At 39.1% G+C, this 19,566-nt stretch overlaps 1 protein-coding gene across 8 annotated transcripts in view; it reads left to right on the plus strand.

Annotated features, from left to right (window-relative positions):
- Window positions 1–19,566, plus strand: part of OSBPL6 (oxysterol binding protein like 6) — a 229,861-nt gene that overhangs the window by 179,818 nt on the left and 30,477 nt on the right. For 3 of the 8 annotated variants that reach the window (XM_047772964.1, XM_047772969.1, XM_047772966.1), the window contains 5 exons: window positions 3,575–3,678; window positions 4,222–4,314; window positions 9,602–9,676; window positions 15,398–15,563; window positions 18,250–18,383. In XM_047772964.1, the coding sequence (XP_047628920.1) occupies window positions 3,575–3,678; window positions 4,222–4,314; window positions 9,602–9,676; window positions 15,398–15,563; window positions 18,250–18,383 (572 nt within the window). The remainder of the gene's footprint in view (window positions 1–3,574; window positions 3,679–4,221; window positions 4,315–9,601; window positions 9,677–15,397; window positions 15,564–18,249; window positions 18,384–19,566) is intronic. The other 5 variants (XM_047772967.1, XM_047772971.1, XM_047772970.1 and 2 more) reach the window with 3 other exon arrangements.

A 19,566-nucleotide genomic window follows, 5' to 3' on the forward strand; every position in this document is an offset into this window, starting at 1 on the left:
TTTCTCCATAGAAACAGAATGTTTTAAATTAGTATCCCATATGCCATCTTTATGTATCAGTATATGCCATCACTAAAGACGGATACATAATAGTTCAACATACAGATTATTTATTAAATACATTTTTAAAAATCAGAATGTAGGGGTTCCCATCATGGCTCAGTGGAAACGAATCCGACCAGGAACCAAGATGTTGAGGGTTCAATCTCTGGCCTTGCTCCGTGGGTTAAGGATCTGGTGTTGCCGTGAGCTGTGATGTAGGTCAGAGACACAGTTCAGATCCTGCGTTGTTGTGGCTGGGGCGCAGGCTGGGAGCTATAGCTCCAATTAGACCCTTAGCCTGGGAACCTTCATATGCCATGGGTGCGGCCATAGAAAGACAAAATATAAAAAAATAAATAAATAAATAAAACCAGAATGTAAATTCCATGAATCTTACTTGATTGCTGTATTTCCTGTGCTTAGAACTGTTCTGGGTACATAGTATCTTCCCAATCATGGTACCTAAATGAGATAGTAAAGGGATAACTTTGGATACACCTTAATTTATTTAACCGTTCCATAGTTGAATGACATGTTTCTTTTTAGAACAAGGTAGGGATGGTGAGAAAATAGGTAAACTGCTAGATATTTAAGTTTTTAATTTTTTTTTTACTACTGTAAACTAGGCTTGCAGTCCTTTCTTGGGATGATTTTCCCTTTCTCCCAGGTTCTCAGGTTCCTAGTTTCTACAACACAGCTGTGGCAAAAAAAAATTTCATTAAAATTCTAGAGGTTTCTTTTTTTAAGGTGTTTTTATTGTCATAGGCAAATCTTTATCATCCTTACATACATTCAGATACTTAGGCAAGCAGTGAAATTCTGCCAGGAATTTCATTTCTGTCCACTTAAAATGTGAGAGAAATATTAAGAAATGGTGTGTGTCATTCCAAGTTAAGGCCCTAGAAGAATGATTAAACATGGATTAATACTCCATAAAGACCATTTCTGGTTTTCATAGTATTTTCTCGTCAGAAAAGTAAGAGGGTAACCACTTGACAAGTGAGAAAATGCAGCTGAGCGGTGTAAGTTAAGTAAATCAGTGTCTCCCAACTCTATGTTTTGGGTCCTTTTGCCTTGAATCGAGTTCATTCACCAAATTCATTTTTCTGTTCTGTTAGAAAGGGTTTTGAGCCCCACTTCTGGATTTCTATGCTCCCTCCATATACTATTTGTGTAGGATATTCACAGCTGTGAAGACGTTTGAAGGTAATATTTACTGGGTAAAAGCCTTCATGGATAGATAATGTTAGATAATATCCCTACCAGCATGGTGCTTGTGATGTAGTTTGTTCTTTAAAAGGCAAGTTAAAATGTAGGTCTCTTCAAGCCATCTCCCTTCTCCTCTTCCCTCTAACTCCTTCCTTCTTGTGCTACTTTTCTCTCTCATGCCTTTCCTGTGATCTTCTGTATTTCCTACCCTTCTGAGCCACTCATGTTATTTTCTTTGTGGGGGAAATGGGAAGAGTACAGTGGTGCTGCCTCCCCCGTTATTGGGTGGGGGCAGCACAAGCCCTGGAAGGGTGCTGGCATCCTCAGTACTCTCTTCTGCCACTTCCACTGGGTGGCTTCGTCTGTTGAGGAATTTCAAGGCCACTGATGGCCAAGGGCCAAGAGTTCCTGGGAGACGAACAGCAGCACTTCAACTGCCCACCCAAGCTCCACCTTAGGGCAGATGCTGCTGAGAGATGGGACCTGGCCCTGATGTTTTGCTGCCACCCTGCTCTTGTAGAGTGTGTAGAGATTCTGAGTCCTATGTAAAGACCTTCATAGCAGTTACCCTTCTTTTACTTTATATCCATCAAAAAAAAAAAATCAAAAATCCCCATGCTTTTTGACCCAGTTAATCCTTAGCCATATCTTACAGGGATATTGTGCTGCCTGTACCATGTCCATAATAATTCAGATCTTTTGAGATTTAATGAGAAGCAGAGATGATGTAATTGAAATTTTTACCAAGTGGCTACAAAACAGGAACAACTGTTTTATTTTTTTATCTTTTTTAGGGCCGCACCACAGCACATGTTCCCAGGCTAGGGGTCGAATCAGAGCTACAGCTGCCATCCTATATCACAGCCACAGCAACACTGGATCCAAGTCACGTCTGTGACCTACACCATAGCTCACGGCAATGCCAGATCCTTAACCCACTGATTGAGGCCAGGGATCAAGCCCGTGTCTTCATGGATACTAGTCAGGTTCGTTAACCACTGAGCCACTTCGGAACTCCAAGGAACAACTGCTTTATAATATAACAGATTCATAAACATGCCCCGTTATAGTCTCTTTATCAACAGTACACATGAAAAAGTCACCACATAACTGGGAGCCACATCCCAAATGTTTAATAAGGAGTGAGTAATACTAAGACTCACTATTCTTGACTACTTAACATCAAAAGTTCAGGTTTTTTAGTGATTATTTTAATTATGAAGATCTTCTAAAAATTCTTTCTTGTTCAAATACATATCCCAATTTTTTTTTTTTTTTGGTATTTTCGCCATTTCTAGGGCCACTCCCGTGGCATATGGAGGTTCCCAGGCATAGGGGTTGAATTGGAACTGTAGCCGCCAGCCTACGCCAGAGCCACAGCAATGCAGGATCCGAGCTGCGTCTGCGACCTACACCACAGCTCACAGCAACACAGGATCCTTAACCCACTGAGCAAGGCCAGGGATCGAACCATGACCTCATGGTTCCTAGTTGGATTTGTTAAGCACTGAGCCACGATGGGAACTCCTTTATCCCAATTTTTTTAAATTTAAAGGTATTTCTTCATTCTGAACATCAATTCAAGCAGAATGAGATTCATGCCTGCATAATGCTGTTGCTGCTAGGCCAGAGAATGCACTTTGAGAATCTTTAATTGTGTTTAGTATAATGTCTCTAAAAGATTTTAAAGAAATTATTCATGGAAGCATTGTTAAGTGAGTTCAACTGTAGATTGTTGTCTCTTTGAGGATGCGGGTTCGATCCCTGGCCTCCATCAGTAAGTTAAGGATCTGGTGTTGCCTCAAGCTACAGCATAGTTCACAGATGTAGCTCTGATCTGGTATTGGTGTGGCTGTGGCATAGGCTAGGAGCTGCAGCTCTGATTCGGTCTCTAGCCTGGGAACTTCCATATGCCACAAGTGTGACCATTAAAAAAGAGAGAGGGCAGATAGACAGGTTCCTAGCCACAAAACCATGCAACTGCTAAAGTTCCCATGTGTGTGCTGTGTGTAGGCTTCTGACAGGACAAAGACCACCTCAGCAGGAAAATAGGCACACCCAATTTCACTGCGATTTTAATGGCTCTCTACACTAATAACTATTCATTTGTAAGAAAGGTTTTGAAATCATCCAATACATAACCAATGGTTTTATGGTTCTAAACCAGAGATGGGTCTGTCCTCTTTCATTTGCCAATATCATCATTCTGTAAACACAGCTCTGCCTGATTGCTTTTGCTCTAATTTGGATGGAGGGTCTTTTAGTACCATCACCACCACTTCCTGCCCAGTTCTAACGTATTTTTATTTCTGATTTGTATTAGACCTTGCACACTGCCAGTCAAACCTTGTGGAACTTAGCAAACTCCTGCAAAATTTGGAAATACTTCAGAGAACTCAGTCAGCACCTAACTTTACTGACATGCAGGTAAACACATTACTGCTGCTGGTCAAAGGGCCTTAAGATTTTCACTCAGAGTTTTTACTAGATTATTCTATGAATGTGTAAGGTAACATTTCAAATGAAATAACTACAATACATGTTAGCTTATATTCTGGAGTGATTCTTGTTATTTTTAAATCTTGATGTCCTTATGTTAATTAAGATGTCTTTTTCTGAAATGTTTTATGTTTAAATACAAACTAGCTAGGAGAAATACATATCTGAATCATTCTTCCATGTTTGTTTTGCATTAGAAGTGATAGTTAGGAAGATTTAACTCAAGTACTCTCAGAATTATTACCATCTTTTCCTGTAGGAAAAAAACACTAAAGAGCTCTAATCGTGTTTTTATTTTAAATAGCAGAAAAATATGTTTTATGATTAAGTTTTTGTCTTTGTTTTTAATGCCCGCTAATCTCCTGGCTTTAGGTGTCTAACGGTGCTTCTTTACTAACTTGCTATACTTTCTTTGTCTGTCTGTGTTAACTTATTAATACTTTGTTGCTTTTAACTATTTGTGTAATGTAGGCTAACTGTGTAGATATTTCAAAGAAAGACAAGCGGGTCACAAGACGATGGAGAACAAAAAGTGTCAGCAAAGATACAAAAATACAACTGCAGGTACAGACTCTACTTTTCCTTCATTCATATTTATATATTTTAAAAATATATTAGTCTTTATGTATCAATTCATAGAAGTTAAAAAGTTTAAAGCAGCTTTTAACTACTTGAAAGCTTGTGCTTTTCAGACTGACTTGTATTATCTAAAACAGTGAGAAATCTATTCTTATTCTGGCATAAGTCAAAAGAGTTTGAAAGAAAGGTTAAAATTATGTAATATGGCTGCAGAGTGGCATTTTCATGCCCAATTACGGTCTTTGAACCATTAAAACATATTTTAACAAAAGGTCACCTTAAAAATCTAGACCTAAAATCAAATGGGTTGTAATGAACATTCATTTACATATACACTTGATCTTAAAAAGAGCCTTTTATGTGTTAGCTTTTCTGAACTTGTATCTATCAATAAATGAGATGAGGGTTGCAACAGGTTAGAAATTAGCAAACTTGGGTTCTACTCTAATCACTGTGATTTCCTGGCAGTATAATCTCATGCATTTCTGTTAAATTTTCTAAGATTCCATTAACTCCTGGGTAAAATGATAGAGTTGACTTAATGATGTCTGAATTCCCTTTCAACTTTAAAATTCTATGATTCTACAAAAATACATATTATTGGCTATCAACAGTCACTTAAAATCTGAACTAAAGGCTGGCTCATGATAGATATACTTGAAATTCATTTTAAATAAGTTATTTAACTGAAATGAATAGTTTTAAAATTTTAAAGTGAGATCTTCATATGTTATTGCATTCAATGATACTGAATATGATAAATTCCTAAAACCTCTTATGTCAAAATTCATGTTGCTTTCAGATCTTTAAACCAGGGTTTCTATTACTCCAGTCTTCACTATGTATTAAAAAGACTCTTGTCCTGGAGTTCCCGTTGTGGCTCAGTGGTTAACGAATCCGACTAGGAACCATGAGGTTGCGGGTTCGATCCCTGGCCTTGCTCAGTGGGTTAAGGATCCGGCATTGCTGTGAGCTGTGGTGTAGGTTGCAGATGCGGCTCGGATCCTGTGTTGCTGTGGCTCTGGCGTAGGCCAGCAGCTGTAGCTCCGATTAGATCCCTAGTCTGGGAACCTCCATATGCCACGGGAGCGGCCCTAGAAAAGGCAAAAAAAAAAAAGACTCTTGTCCTGCACAATCAAAATTAGACTTAGAATTTTCCTTTTCTTATTATTACACATTAATCACTCTATAGTCTATGCAGGTGTAAACTGCTTGTTAGAATCTTCTATATAAGAACAATAGTTCTTTCTTAATTCTGATTTTTCTGATCAATCTTTGTGTTTTAATTCCGAATGTGTAAATAACAAACTCTTTTTTGCTTTGCTTGCTAATTTGATGTATTTGAAAATAAATTTTCACAAGCACTAAAGATCCTTTTTTTTTTTTTAACTTAGAATGCTCACATTCTACAAACACAATTTTTTTGTGGTCTTTTGTATGTTTTCATATGTTTTCCCTTCTGTTCAGAAAATTAATACTGTAGAGACACATGTGCCAAATGACTTCACAAGAAAATTACCTAAAATTACTTTTGGCAATTTCTTCTGTTTTTTGAGCATGTGATTGTCTAGTTTTGTGTTGTTTTAAAGCATGGTATTATTGGTTATCATAGCTAGGAGAAAAGTATCTGAATTGTAAATAAAATAATTGAAAAGGGCCAGCATCATAAGAACATATACATTTGTGGACAAATATCATTTCAGTCTCATTTTTCTAAGATATATCATTGAACAGATTCCCATTCACAGTTATGGTCTGGAATAGGTCGGTTCTTAAGGAATCTAAGTGGGATACTGCTGGCTGCCCTGCTGTGGTTACAAAGCCCACCATGGCCCCTGTATCACTCAGTTTTTCCTGAAAGAATCAGAATGCAACTCCTAGTCACAGGCTGTACTGTTCAATGTGCAGAGAATTTACAAAGATTTTTTTTGAGTCATCAGAAGGAGTTCAAAAAGTGGAAAAATATTCTTCATTCACATTCCTGTCACATTTTGGGTGGTTTATTCTTAAATTTTCATTTTGTATTATTTTCCCTTGTTTCTGTTTTACCAAGGAGTAACAAAATGGCCCTTGTGATTCCAGTTTAATTATCTGTGGGGGTGGGTGATTGAAATTATCTCATCCCCACACTCAAAGAAGACATTCACCTTCTGAAATTAGGTGATTTAGTTCCAACTCCAGTGGAAACAAATAGACTGACAGGTGGTGGTAAGCTGTTATCCAATCATTCCCAGAGAAACTGCACTTCCACTTGAACTGGTAAAACAAAGGATCGTAGGGTAATGCTGCAGAATTTAGTACCATCCCTAGACCTTTCCTGCTCAACCCAACCAACAGGCCTTCTAGGACCGCTTAGAATGCTCATTCTCCCTCACTGAGAAATTACTTGGAAGTTTCCTCAATATGCATGTTTGGCTGCAGAACCATAAAATCAGCCAGGGGCAACTGTGACTAATATGAACGTCATTATTCATCAGTATTTTACCTACAGAAAGGCAGTACATTTATTTCTACTGCAGTGGATTAAACATACCCACCACCTTCTCCCGCCCTAAAACACAGGTTTTTCCCCTCCTGTATTAAATGTTTCTTGATCATTAGAATCCCATGTCATGGTGCCAAGTATGTGTTTTAAGCCCATAATCATTGCACTGCTTGAACAACTTTCTGCGATGGTCATTGCTGCAGCCAACTTGAGAGTCTTTTTGAGGTGAATGACTCATTTTTCATCCCCTTTATTGTTTGGAACTTTTAGTCCACCAGTCATTTGTGAAGGAACCTAGGCTGGTGGTGGTGGTTATTGTTACTGCTGTTGTTGTTATGGATGTTGTTTTATTGAACTTCGTATTCAGCAATCTGTAATAGTTATAATTTTGAAATAATTATGAAATAGATTATTGTTAAAATTGGCCTTGGGAAAGTAAAAATGAAGAACATGTTATACTGGATGTTTGACTGCTTATTCTTATGTAAGTTAGATTATGCTGTTGATTTGAATGTGAAGCTTAAATTGTTTGGACCTACTTATGGCCATAGAGTTTGGCCATATTTCTTCTAGAAGTCCCTGAAAAGTAAGCTCAGGAATCCATTGTGTAATTCGTTGGAGGCAGTGGTTGTCCCAGAAGACTCTGTGGAATTACTTTTTAGAAAAAAAATACTTCTGTGTCCCAGAATTCAAATTTCTGGTTCTAGTAAAAATCTCAGTATCATCATGCAGTAACAAATTGACTGTGGGGGTTTTTTTGTTTGTTTGTTTTATTCGTTTTTGTCTTTTTGCCTCTTCTAGGGCCGCTCCTGCAGCATATGGAGGTTCCCAGGCTAGGGGTCTAATCGGAGCTGTAGCCACCTATACCACAGCCACAGCAACGCAGGATCCGAGCTGTGTCTGCAACCTACACCACAGCTCATGGAAACACCAGATCCTTAACCCACCGAACAAGGCCAGGGATTGAACACGCAACGTCATGATTCCTAGTCAGATTCGTTAACCACTGAGCTACGATGGGAACTCCATGATTGACTGTGTTTTAAATGAGGTAGAGGAAAGCAAAAAGAGAATGATTTTATAAGGTTTCTGTAGAAGACATTGTTGCTGGATTTCTATGTTGCTAATAGCATGAGTTAAATACTAGATCCCTAGATATTGAAGAGAATGAAGAATAGTAGGAAGTATGGGCTAGCAAATAAATGATCTGATGTCATTCATGTGTAGCTATCCTAGATCTCAAAGATGCTCAAATTACATTGAATGGTGAAAGTACATTCTCTCTATCTTTTTTAAACTATGGTAGCCATGAAGGGATTTTGTATAGAAAACGTTTTGTGTAAAACAGATTATGTATGTGTGTTTGTGTAAACATATACATATATGTACATGGAAGGTTTATAAAGATGGAAGAGAGATATAATGTAATTTAAAACTTCAGATAATTGAAGATAAAAAATTTAAAGTATTTTTTTTTCTGCCATTCCAAAAAGACTAATGCAGCCATGCAATTTTTTTTCTCAGTCTGAACTGTTAGGTGACTAAGAACATTTCAGTTAATTGGAACTGAAATTATCCTTCACAACCTTGAAGAGTCAGGGTCTGTCAAATGAAGGCAAAGCTGAGTTAATTAGAAGGAAGTGTTATTTTCCCTTAATACTCTCCCCCAAAGAGAGAGAGAGAGAGAGAAGAAAGAAGGAAGGAAGGAAGGAAAGAAAGAAAGAAAGAAAGAGAGAAAGAGAGAAAGAAAGAAAGAAAGGCAAGCTCTAGAATTCCTCTTCTGGTTTGTGCACAGGTACACATCACTGAATGAAACCTGTGCTTTCAGATTTTCATAGTTGATTATTGTAGGTTTTGTCCCAACACACTGAGGACAATTGAGATTTTTTTCCCCCTATACTCTGAGGACTGCCTTCTTCCTTGGAAAGTTCTTCAACCTGAAAATCCCAACACCATTCTTTTTGTCTTTTGTCTTTTTAGAGCCACACCCATGGCATATGGAGGTTCCCAGGCTAGGGGTCTAATCAGAGCTGGAGCCACCAGCCTATGCCAGAGGCACAGCAATGCGGGATCCAAGCCACATCTGCAACCTACACCACAGCTCATGGCAACGCCGGATCCTTAACCCACTGTCCAAGACCAGGGATCCTCATGGTTCCTAGTCAGATTCGTTAACCACTGAGCCACAACGGGAACTCCCCAACACCGCTCTTTGAATCCCTGAAACCTTTATAGTAGGAGAAAAAAATGGGGAATTGAAGATTCATAGTATCCTTCCCCATAATTTTTCCTTCCAGCAAGAAACAAAATAGTTCTGCCTGGCCAATCAGAGGCTCTCATTACAACCTGTTTGTTTTAGCCTTGGCGCATTGTTTATTTAATCACTTTTTTCCTGGACTTATTTGTTTTCTTTGCTTCCATTTATTGAATGCCTTTTGGCTTCATATAACATGGCATCACATGACTAAAACAGTATGTACATTTATTTGACTTTGAAATCGTAAGCTCTTCATCAGTTCATAACTTTCCATCTCCTTTTGGGGTAAGGGTTAGCGTCAGCAAGTGAATTTAAGTGTTGGGGTGTTCTGCCATGAGAATGCTAAACTTTTCTCACAGCATGAATGCCCCTTCAAGCTCTTTTCAGTGCTAATAAGATTTAGCAAAAGTCAACTTTAGTTAAAAATTCTCCCTCTCCCTTGTCTGATTACTTGTCATCCTCCCATATCCTGTCCTCTCCCTCCCCATCCCGTGTTTTCTCTTCCCTCCTCTTCTTTCATTCACTGTCAGGAAGGGCCATCTGCGAAGGGCCAGTTCAGCACAACTCGGCGCCGGCAGAGGCTCGCAGCAGCAGTGGCTACAACAGTGAGTGCATTTCAATCTCAAGTGGACGTTGACTAAAAATGAGAAACTGTGCTCTAGTGTCATCTCCCCTGTCTAATGGTGCCACTCGTGTGCGGTGGCATCCACTATAGCCCTCTCCTGTGTCAGCATAGCTTTCGCATATTCTCTGGCCGTCTTTGCATGGCAGGCGTCGCACACAGGTTATCGGGTTGGCAATGGAAAACTGTCATGTAATCCAGATCTCTCCTTCTGCTCTAGTGTAAGAAACAATTTAAATTCAAGGTTGCAAAACAGAGTACGGCTCTCTGTGGTGTGGGATTTCCTTAAATGATATTGGGGTTTTGTTTGGTTGGTTGGTTTTTGCCGTACTGATATTGGAACCTTTGCTAATTGATTTCTCTTTTTCTAAGAAAAGTCATGTTACTACAGATAAAAATTGTGCTTTTTTTTGTAGCAATGTGACTATTTGAAAGGAAGTGAGAATAAAGAAATGAGAGGGTAAGAAAAGGTGAATTTTGATGTCATCTCTCAATGGCTACCCAAATTTACACTTAACTAAAGAAAATTGCTTTCTGCAAAGAATAATGAGCTGAAAATCAGAAAATATAGTGTGGAAAGGAGAAAACCACAAAGTTAAAGGGCATTTAATTCACATCTAGACGTTAGTTTTTTGTTATTTTTTTTTTTTAAGAGAAAATAGCATGGATTTTAAGTGGTTAGAGGAAATATTGAGATGGATAAGGCAAATAACCAAAACTTAAAATTAAATTGAAGGTGCTTAAAATAGTGAACTGTCCACACAGAATATGAAATAGAATATGCAAATACGGAGTTCCCGTCGTGACGCAGTGGTTAACGAATCCGACTAGGAACCATGAGGTTGCGGGTTTGATCCCTGGCCTTGCTCAGTGGGTTAAGGATCCGGCATTGCCGTGAGCTGTGGTGTAGGTTGCAGACGCGGCTCGGATCCCGCGTTGCTGTAGCTCTGGTGTAGGCCGGTGGCTGCAGCTCCGATTCAACCCCTAGCCTGGGAACCTCCATATGCCATGGGAGCGGCCCAAGAAATAGCTAAAAAGACAAAAAGACCAAAAAAAAAAAAGAATATGCAAATACAAGAATTTTCTGGATAAAAATAAATCATAATATTTGCTTAATCATGACATCATATCAGCTTTTAAAATACGGAGTACTGAGTTTATAGCAAACATGTACATTAGCTCTTTGGCTATTAGATGATGTGTCTTGAATTACAATAGTCTCACTTTTACTGCTGGTGGAGTATACTTTAAGACCTGAATTAAAGAAAAATATGAAAAGATTTTGGTTGCATTGTGGGAGAATGGATACTGGTGTGAGGCTTGTTGGTTTGCTGCTTTGTAATTAGTGACTGACTCTTGATTTATATTTGGGTACTTAGCTGGATTGTTTGAGAGACAGAAATGATTTTGATTATGAAGTGAACCAGTGACTTGGAATTTATTAGGGAACTGACTCCTAAAACTCACAGTTTTATGAACATTTGAACAAATTTTTGAAATTGATTTTGCATTTAATGTCTTATGCATGTATTCAAATACAGATGAATAAAGTATTTAGTTATTGACATGGTAACAGATTCTGACAATAGTTACATGTAAAATCAATTTTTAAATTCTTAAAAGTAACATTTCATTTACAAAATTCAGAGATCTAAATGATTATTAGAGAGAGAACAGGATCTCAGTATGGAAAGGAAATGTCAGTCATTTTATGAAAATACTAATGTTTCCTTAAATAATGTACTTTAAGGGTGCCATGCAGGGAAGTGATTGTGTTTCTATGGTGTTCATTTTCAAATTGCAGATACATATAGTGAATATATTAAAAGTGGAATTAGAACCTATTTGAATAGAATAGATTTATATACATTTTTAGTTGGCAGTACAAGAGAAAAAGCTTTTGAAACATGAAAGTGTTGATTCTTATCTCCCCCCAGGGTAGCTGTGACCACAGAGATTAAGAATAACTTAGAGCCTCTAATGAGCAAAGCTGGCAACATTTAGTCATATATTCAGGAATAACTAGAGGGAAGGGTTACTCTAAACCCTCTAGGATTTTTTTTTTTTTTTTTAGGGCCACACCTGTGGCATGTGGTGGTTCCCAGGTTAGGGTTTTAATCAGAGATGCAGCCGCCAGCTACACCACAGCCACAGCAACGCAGGATCCAAGCCATGTCTGTAACCTACACCACAGCTCATGGCAATGCCAGATCCTTAACCCACCGAGTGAGGCTAGGGATCGAACCCGTGTCCTCATGGATAGTAGTCGAGTTCATTAACTACTGAGCCACAATGGGAACTCCAAAACCCTCTAGGATTTATAGTTTTATCTTCATACCAGAGCAAGATAACATCTAGCAGGACCTTCCACTGGTTCCCTTGGCCCCCCACCCACATCTCAGGGACCTGTCATTGGTGACTCAGTCCTTCTATTTATCTTAATGCAATGGTTCCCCTTAATTCCCAACAGTAAAGTTAGCTCACACATTTTGAGCCTATCCTGTCCTGCTTGGTGCCTTTTACCTGGGGTTTTTCCACAGGACTCTAGTCACTTGTTCTCCTTGACCACTCAGCTATGTAGGGCAACTGAGATTGCTGCCAGAGAGAAGTCTGCCCAAGAGGTTTCAGAGATTTAGTCTTGTTGATTCTTAGCACCAGCATCCTCAGTGGTCCCCTTCAGCATCAGCCGGACCCTAGAGAATAGGGCACTGGAAAAGAAAAACACTGGTCCCTCCCCATGGAAGAACATTGAGGGTCCCAGGCAGTCAGTACTCTACTAAGGATCCCTGTACACAGGATGCAGAGTAACAACAGCAGAGACTTTTCACATCAGCTCTGTGAGTTATACACATTCAGTATCTTCCTTCAGCCTGCTATTGTATATTCTCTTTCTCATTCATGTGTTCGGTATCTTCCTTCAACCTGCTATTGTATATTCTCTTTCTCATTCATGTTTTTTGCTACATGTATGAGTAAAAAACAGTAGTCCACTGTCAATCTAGTTCTCTTTTGACTTCTTTATAGACAGGTGATAAAAGCGTCTCCTAGCGGCCCCCTTCCAAACTGCAGTTGTTGGTGCCAGAATATTCCAGGATCAGGCTCCCTGTCACAGGATTTCAAGGAAGCCTGGGATTTCTTTCCGGAAGAGGATGTGAAGCTGCATTTCCAATGTTGAGGGTTCTCAGATACAAACGCTGAGAGCTGTAGACGGCTCCCATTCCAGTCATCACTGACAGAGAAGCTAGTTACCACTTAAATGTTTGAATCCCATAATACTCAAACTGATGAATAAGGAAGTGAGTAAATAAGTCCCCAGGCTGAAGAGATACTCAATTAGAGTTAGATTAATACATCTCGGTTTGTATTCTCATTTCACTTCATGAATTTTTCAAGTGACCCATTCCATATACTTCATTTAAAGATATCAATATAAATAGTTTCAGTCAGAAGTATGTAAAAATTATTTTCAATTTCCAGGGAACAGTCTGATTGTCATCTGAATAGAGCATTCCAAGTCCCTTTCCCTGTGGGTTATATACAAAATCACTTTTACTGTTTTAATTGCCAATTTAAACTTCCATTACGTTTGAAATATAAATTTGTAACATGTTTTTCTTCACAGTCTCTGATTCCAGCTGTCAATAGGCCATTATCTCAGGGACAGGCCTGGGTCCTGACTGGAGTCTCTGGGCGTCCACTGCACCCTGGCTACCCAGCACCCCCTGTCCCCCAGCCTCCTCACCACTCAGGGAAGAGACACCCACAACATGTGCCAGTCCTTGGAGTGCTGAAGTCACCTAAGTGCAGATAAAACTCTTTGCCCTGATTCTCAACACATTCATTCCCCGTCGCCAAATACCCACATTCCTTCTTAAATGCTCTTCTAGTTCCTTGTATTCGGAAACCATATTCTTAGGTCTGAAAACTCCTTGGTCTATTCATTTCCTCGGGTCACAGTCTCTGCCCATGACCTTCTAGGAACCAAGCTTTCCATGCATTCTCTGTCCCTCTTCCATGGCCTTGGACTAATTTCTCTTTCTCTATTTAGCACCACTACAGTCAAGGTCAGAAAGATTCTTTATCTATCTTCAAATATTCTCTCAGATAAATCCCATTCCTTTATGGATATCCTAAAAATAATGCAGCCATTATCATCACAAAGTTACCTTGGACAAGATTCCAGCAAACTGTTGAACTCCATTTTCTCAATTGGCCCATCTGCCACTTTTGTGTCTTTTCTCTGAAAGAGCCAGAAATTGAGATCCTCATGGGATAAACAAGCTGTTGACATCTCCCGGCCCAGTATAGCCAGGGTCCCCATGGAGGATGAGGTAGAGTTACTTTGATAACTCCAGAAACCAAATGCTTCGGATGGCATATAGTAACATGCTTAGCTTAGCTGAATTAGGGAGACTGCTTCATGCTCACTTTCTTTCCCAGTAAGCCCTAGATATATTTTGAGATAAATAGCTCACTGCCAGAGCCAAGCTACACCCTAAGGACCCTCTCCAATCTCAGCTGCGTCCTCCCCAACCCACAAACTGCAGCTCAGGTTAGATTTTGGGGTCTCTCCATTTCCTCCATCCTGTGTATTCTCAGTGCGCACGCCTCTCCCCCCTGCCTTCTTTTTCTGTCATGAGGTTTAAAGCTAAATCAAAAAAATGAAAAAAGGAAGTGGTTCTGACATATGTATACATCAGACAAGATACTGGTTCTTTCCTCCTAGGCATATTTTCTGTTAGATAGGGGCTGTGAGTTGTGTTTTAATTTCAGCTTGTGGAAGAGTCAGAGTCTGAGTCTTGAAGATAATTGAATGCATATCTGTGCGGTCAGAATTAGGGGAGGTTACTGGTGATCTGATTTATAAGAGGAATTGGTGTTCTCATTTTCCACTAATGTTTGGCTGACATCATTTGTAGTAGTCAGGTAGAAGCTTCTAGAAGGAAAGAGAAAGGTATGTTACCTCCACCCATCAGAAGCCTAGCCCAGATCCAGCCTGGGCAAGGAAGTACCTCTAGCCATTTGGGAAAATCTATAGTAATATGACTTTTTTTATTTAATGCTTTTCAATATTGGCCGGTTCATAAGCCACGTTCATGTCTATAACAGAGTTGTGTGTAACATACAATGGTAAACTACAATAATTTATATAATATCAATGTCAAGTTTAATTGTGAATGCATTAAGTTATTATTATATTTAGTAGTACACTTTTATGTTTTATCTAATGGCAGGGGAGCAGGTGCCTTTTTCTGCATATGCACCTCTGGAGTTGTTACCTGTTCAGTAAGTTCCTGCTCCAGGCGCAGAAAGAAGTAGGCATGAAAAGTCCTCTGACATGAGTCCCTGACTTCCATGAGAGAAGGTCAGCTTCATCACAGTTGAGGCTGCTTTCTGCCCGTACTGTGCCAGTAGGTTCAGAGTTGACACCTATCTGCGATTGTGCCTCTTCTTCCTGTCATTGCTGCAGTCATCTCTCCCTGTGACAGTGAAAAGCCAGTGAGTCAGTGGCAGTACCGAATCATCTACGGGAAATGCGACTCCTTCCTACTCCCAACCACCTGCAAAATAAATGAGTGCTGTCTCCACATGTGTCACCAGAGAGGAATCTATTGTTTGGGAGAATGGAAGAGCTCTTTACTGTGTAAGAGAATGTGGAACAGCATGCTGTTGCTCGTTAATAATTTGTGGCCTCCCCTTTCAGGTTCCTTTCAGTGCTACCATGTCCCCGGTTCGCTTGCATTCTTCCAACCCCAACCTTTGTGCAGATATTGAATTTCAGACTCCCCCTAGCCACCTCACAGACCCTCTGGAAAGTTCAACGGATTACACAAAGCTTCAAGAAGAATTTTGTCTAATTGCACAGAAAGGTAACAACAAACATAACGTGCCCTTCAGAGACACTCTCTTCTTTGATAAGAAGTTGCCATTTACTCTCTTACCCATGTCTGGGTGGTCATGTAAAAAGGTCAAATGGTTTATATACTTACTGAAGTTCTATAGACAAAACAGGGATATGATGCCTGCATCCTGGGAGAACACACATCATAAGGTTACAGGGGTTGTTTTGGGGGGTTTTTTGTGTGTGTGTGGGTGGCATGTGGAACTTCCCAGGCCAGGGATTGGATCCATGCCACAGCTGTAACCAGAGCCGGTAACAACAGCCGATCCTTAACATAAGGTTGTAGTTTGGGCAGAGAAAGTATCCTTGTGGCTTAGTGGGTTAAGGATCCAGAGTTGTCACTGCTATGGCTCTGGTTATAGCTATGGTATGAGTTTGATCCCTGGCCTAGGAACCTCCACATGCTACAGGCTCAGCCAAAAAAAAAAATTCTTGAAAATGTGTATTAAATGGAACATCTCAAGTACCACCCCCCATAATACTCAAGAAGAGAAGAGCTTTACACTGAGGGAACTCGGAATGCTGAAGTCAATAAAAATGTATACTGACAAACCATCAGCAAAGATGTACTCTCAGAAACTTTAATTCCACAATCCTGAAACAATTAAACTAAATCACCTTCCACCTCTTTTTTTTCTATAGATTTCTCAATTGAGATTCTGTAAGACCATCTCTTTCACCTGCTATTTTACTCCTTGTACATTTTTATTACATTTCCTAGCTGAATGCTAATTATGTCATTAGACTAGAACAATGTTATTTTGTTTATATAATTATAGATATATGCCCCGGAAAGCCAGTAAGTTTTACTAATAATGCAGGTAGAATGAGACAAATGTATGAATTAAATATAGCTGCTAAAAATAGCTGCTAAAGGAAGATGGATAAATTTGAAGGTAGCCCCAGGAAAGCTTTGTGTATTTGCTTGCAATCCTGAGGCTTTCAGGAAATCCAAGTTTCAACAGCATTTTAAAGCCTCTGTTGAAACAACATATTTTCTTTTCAACTGCAGTGGGAAAAAAAGCAGCTTTTCTATGACGATTACATCAACTCTTTAGGAAGAATTATGGATTTTGAAATGAGCTAGAGTCCACTTTTAGAGCTGCTGGTGGGGTTAATGTATTTCAGCCACCGAGTTATTGCCTTAAAATTGATGGCAATTAGAATGTAGCACATAAATCAACAGATTCTGAGACCCTTGGAATCCTACCATTTTCCCCCTTTAATTCAGGCTAAATTTTTTGTGCTCAGTTTTTTCACTTCCTTTAAAAATATCCTTTCTCTTATAAGGATATCTTTACTTTAGAAGACTACATTTTATAGACACTGTTATTGTGAAGATAAAAGTTGGAAATTCAAACGTGTGTTTCAAAATTAAAGACCGCCTTGGATTTTACCAGTGTATGTTGTTAGGTATGCAGAAGTGAGGGTGGAGGTTGTTTTTATTGTTGCCTTTATTTTGTTTTATTTTATTTCCAGCTTTGTTGAGATGTAAATGATATGTAACATTGTGTAAATGTAAGGTACACATGTTGATTGATGTCCTCATATGCTGCAAATTAATTACCACCATAGAGATAACAAACACGTCCATCATGTCACATAATTACCCTGTCTTTTTCGTGGTGAGAACATTTAAGATCTACTCTCTTGGCAATTGTCAAGTATGTAATACAATACCATTAACTCTAACCACCATACTGTACAATTGGATCCCCAGAACTTACTCATCATATAACTGGAAGTCTATACTCTGAAAGCACTTCTGATATCATGATATTCTGGGCTTAGAAGTAATGCAAGTGCTGTTCTTAAGACCAAATCATTTCCTACCCCTAAGAGAACTAGTTAGAACTTCTAAAACAGCTGTCTGATTTCTATTGGCAGAACTCATAAAAGTGCTCTTTTTGGGGATCCACGCTTCACAGAAATAATTTTTGAATAGTTCTAAATGATTTGCATGAGGCTTCATTGTACACAGAACGGCTCAAATATTGTCATCAACCATGGCAGGGTAAAACTTACTCCTTTTTCCTTCTAGGAATTGTATGTAGGTTAGTTTCTAAATATTGAAATTAACTATTAAAAAAATAATAATAAAATAAAAAATAAAATTGATATTGTATATGCTGCTTCTAGTCTTTGTTGCCTTGTCTGGTATGAAATGCTAAAACTTTTCTCTTGATTAATAACCATTACCATATTTGGTTTGTTTGTTTTGTTTTGTTTTTTCTTTTTAGGGCCACACCTGTGGCATATGGAAGTTTCCAGGCCAGGGATCAAATCAGAGCTACAGCTGGCAGCCTAGGCCACAGCCACGGCAACAGCAGATCTGGGCCACATCTGTGACCTACGCTGCAGCTTGTGGCCACGCCAGATCCTTAACCCACTGAGCAAGGCCAAGAATCAAACTCCTATCCCCAGGGATACTATGTTGGTTTCTTAACCCACCGAGCCATCACGGGAACTCCACCATATTTGTTTTGTGTATAGTTTTTATTATGGATTCCATCTTAAGGCTGACTTTTAATTAACTGTAACATAACCTTTCCAGAAAATATCTTTGCATGAGTTAAAGTGCTGAGACGTTTATAATTTTGTATAGTCTCTGCAGATCCATTTGATCTTTATTTCTTACTTTTCTCCCCACCCAGTGCATTCTCTTTTGAAGTCTGCATTTAATAGCATAGCTATAGAGAAGGAAAAGCTTAAGCAGATGGTTTCTGAGCAGGATCACAATAAAGGCCACAGCACGCAGATGGCGCGGCTCCGACAGTCACTGTCTCAGGTAAATGAAGTGTTTGTTTCACTCCCGAGACACAGTCCTAACCCTATAAGCCAAAGATGGAGGCAGAGGCCGTCCATCATGGGGATGGCATCTGAAATTCTCCTAAGATATTGCAGTGTCATTATTCAATTTTATTACTTTTCTTCCCCAGAATATGAAGGTAAGAAAACCAACCAAACTTGCTTGCAAACATAATTGCTATTTTGGCTGACTGAATAGTTTTAGTGCCTCTCTGTGGTCATTGTAAGGCGGTCACTGGTTTAAAAAAAAAACAAACACATGCATTTATACATGATTTACATAAGCATCTAAACTGCATTCCAGAGTATATTCAGTCTAACATCAAGGAGACAAAATCTATCAGATTTTCCACACTTACTATTTTTTCCCACATATGTTTTAATCTGTTGAAAATTACTGCTTGCTATTACCTGTTTTTTCCTTTTTTGATTTACACCATTAGGATATTCTTCCTGTCCAAGTTATGCTCCCTGAAACTGGACTCATATTTCAGTATATATTTTACACTATAATATATAGTGTTAAATATATATTATATTGATCTTACTAATGCTAATCAAATCCCTATGTTTTTCAAGGCTGAAATTTATGATAAAAATCCTTTAAAACTGCATTTAGGATTTCTTACACGAGCACTGCCTCTGAAATATTTTCTTCATTTCATCTATAAATGTACCTCTAAAAAGTCCTTTGAGAATTCAATGTTGTTATTGAATTTGTGTGAGAACTCGGTGTTTATATAAAATATTGTTCACTTCCTGGTGCCTTGGATCAGAGCGAAGGAGCGAGCAAATCCTGGGTAAGTGGTTTTCCATGTGGATCAGTTCCTGCTTGAATAGTTTCCCCATCCCTGAAATTTAGACTTAAACTGTCTCACCCTGTTTTATGTACCTGAACTGTCAGCTTATTTTCAATGTTAAATTCATGTTACTGACTGCTGTTCTCTGGGCCACACTTTCTGCTGTTTGCCATCAAACACTGTCAGTTGAGGTGCATATGCTGCTTCCAGTGCAAAGCTAGGGGGACTGGAGAACCTGAGCCTTCAAAGCAGCACCTGTGTGCCAGTCTGCAGAGGGTATCCTTCACAAGCACGCTGTGATGGTTTGCCCTGGACTGTTCCTGGACATGTATCTGTCGAATACTTAGTCCATGTTAATCAATC

This window comes from Phacochoerus africanus, chromosome 3, assembly GCF_016906955.1.
Source record: "Phacochoerus africanus isolate WHEZ1 chromosome 3, ROS_Pafr_v1, whole genome shotgun sequence".
Lineage (NCBI taxonomy): Eukaryota > Metazoa > Chordata > Mammalia > Artiodactyla > Suidae > Phacochoerus > Phacochoerus africanus.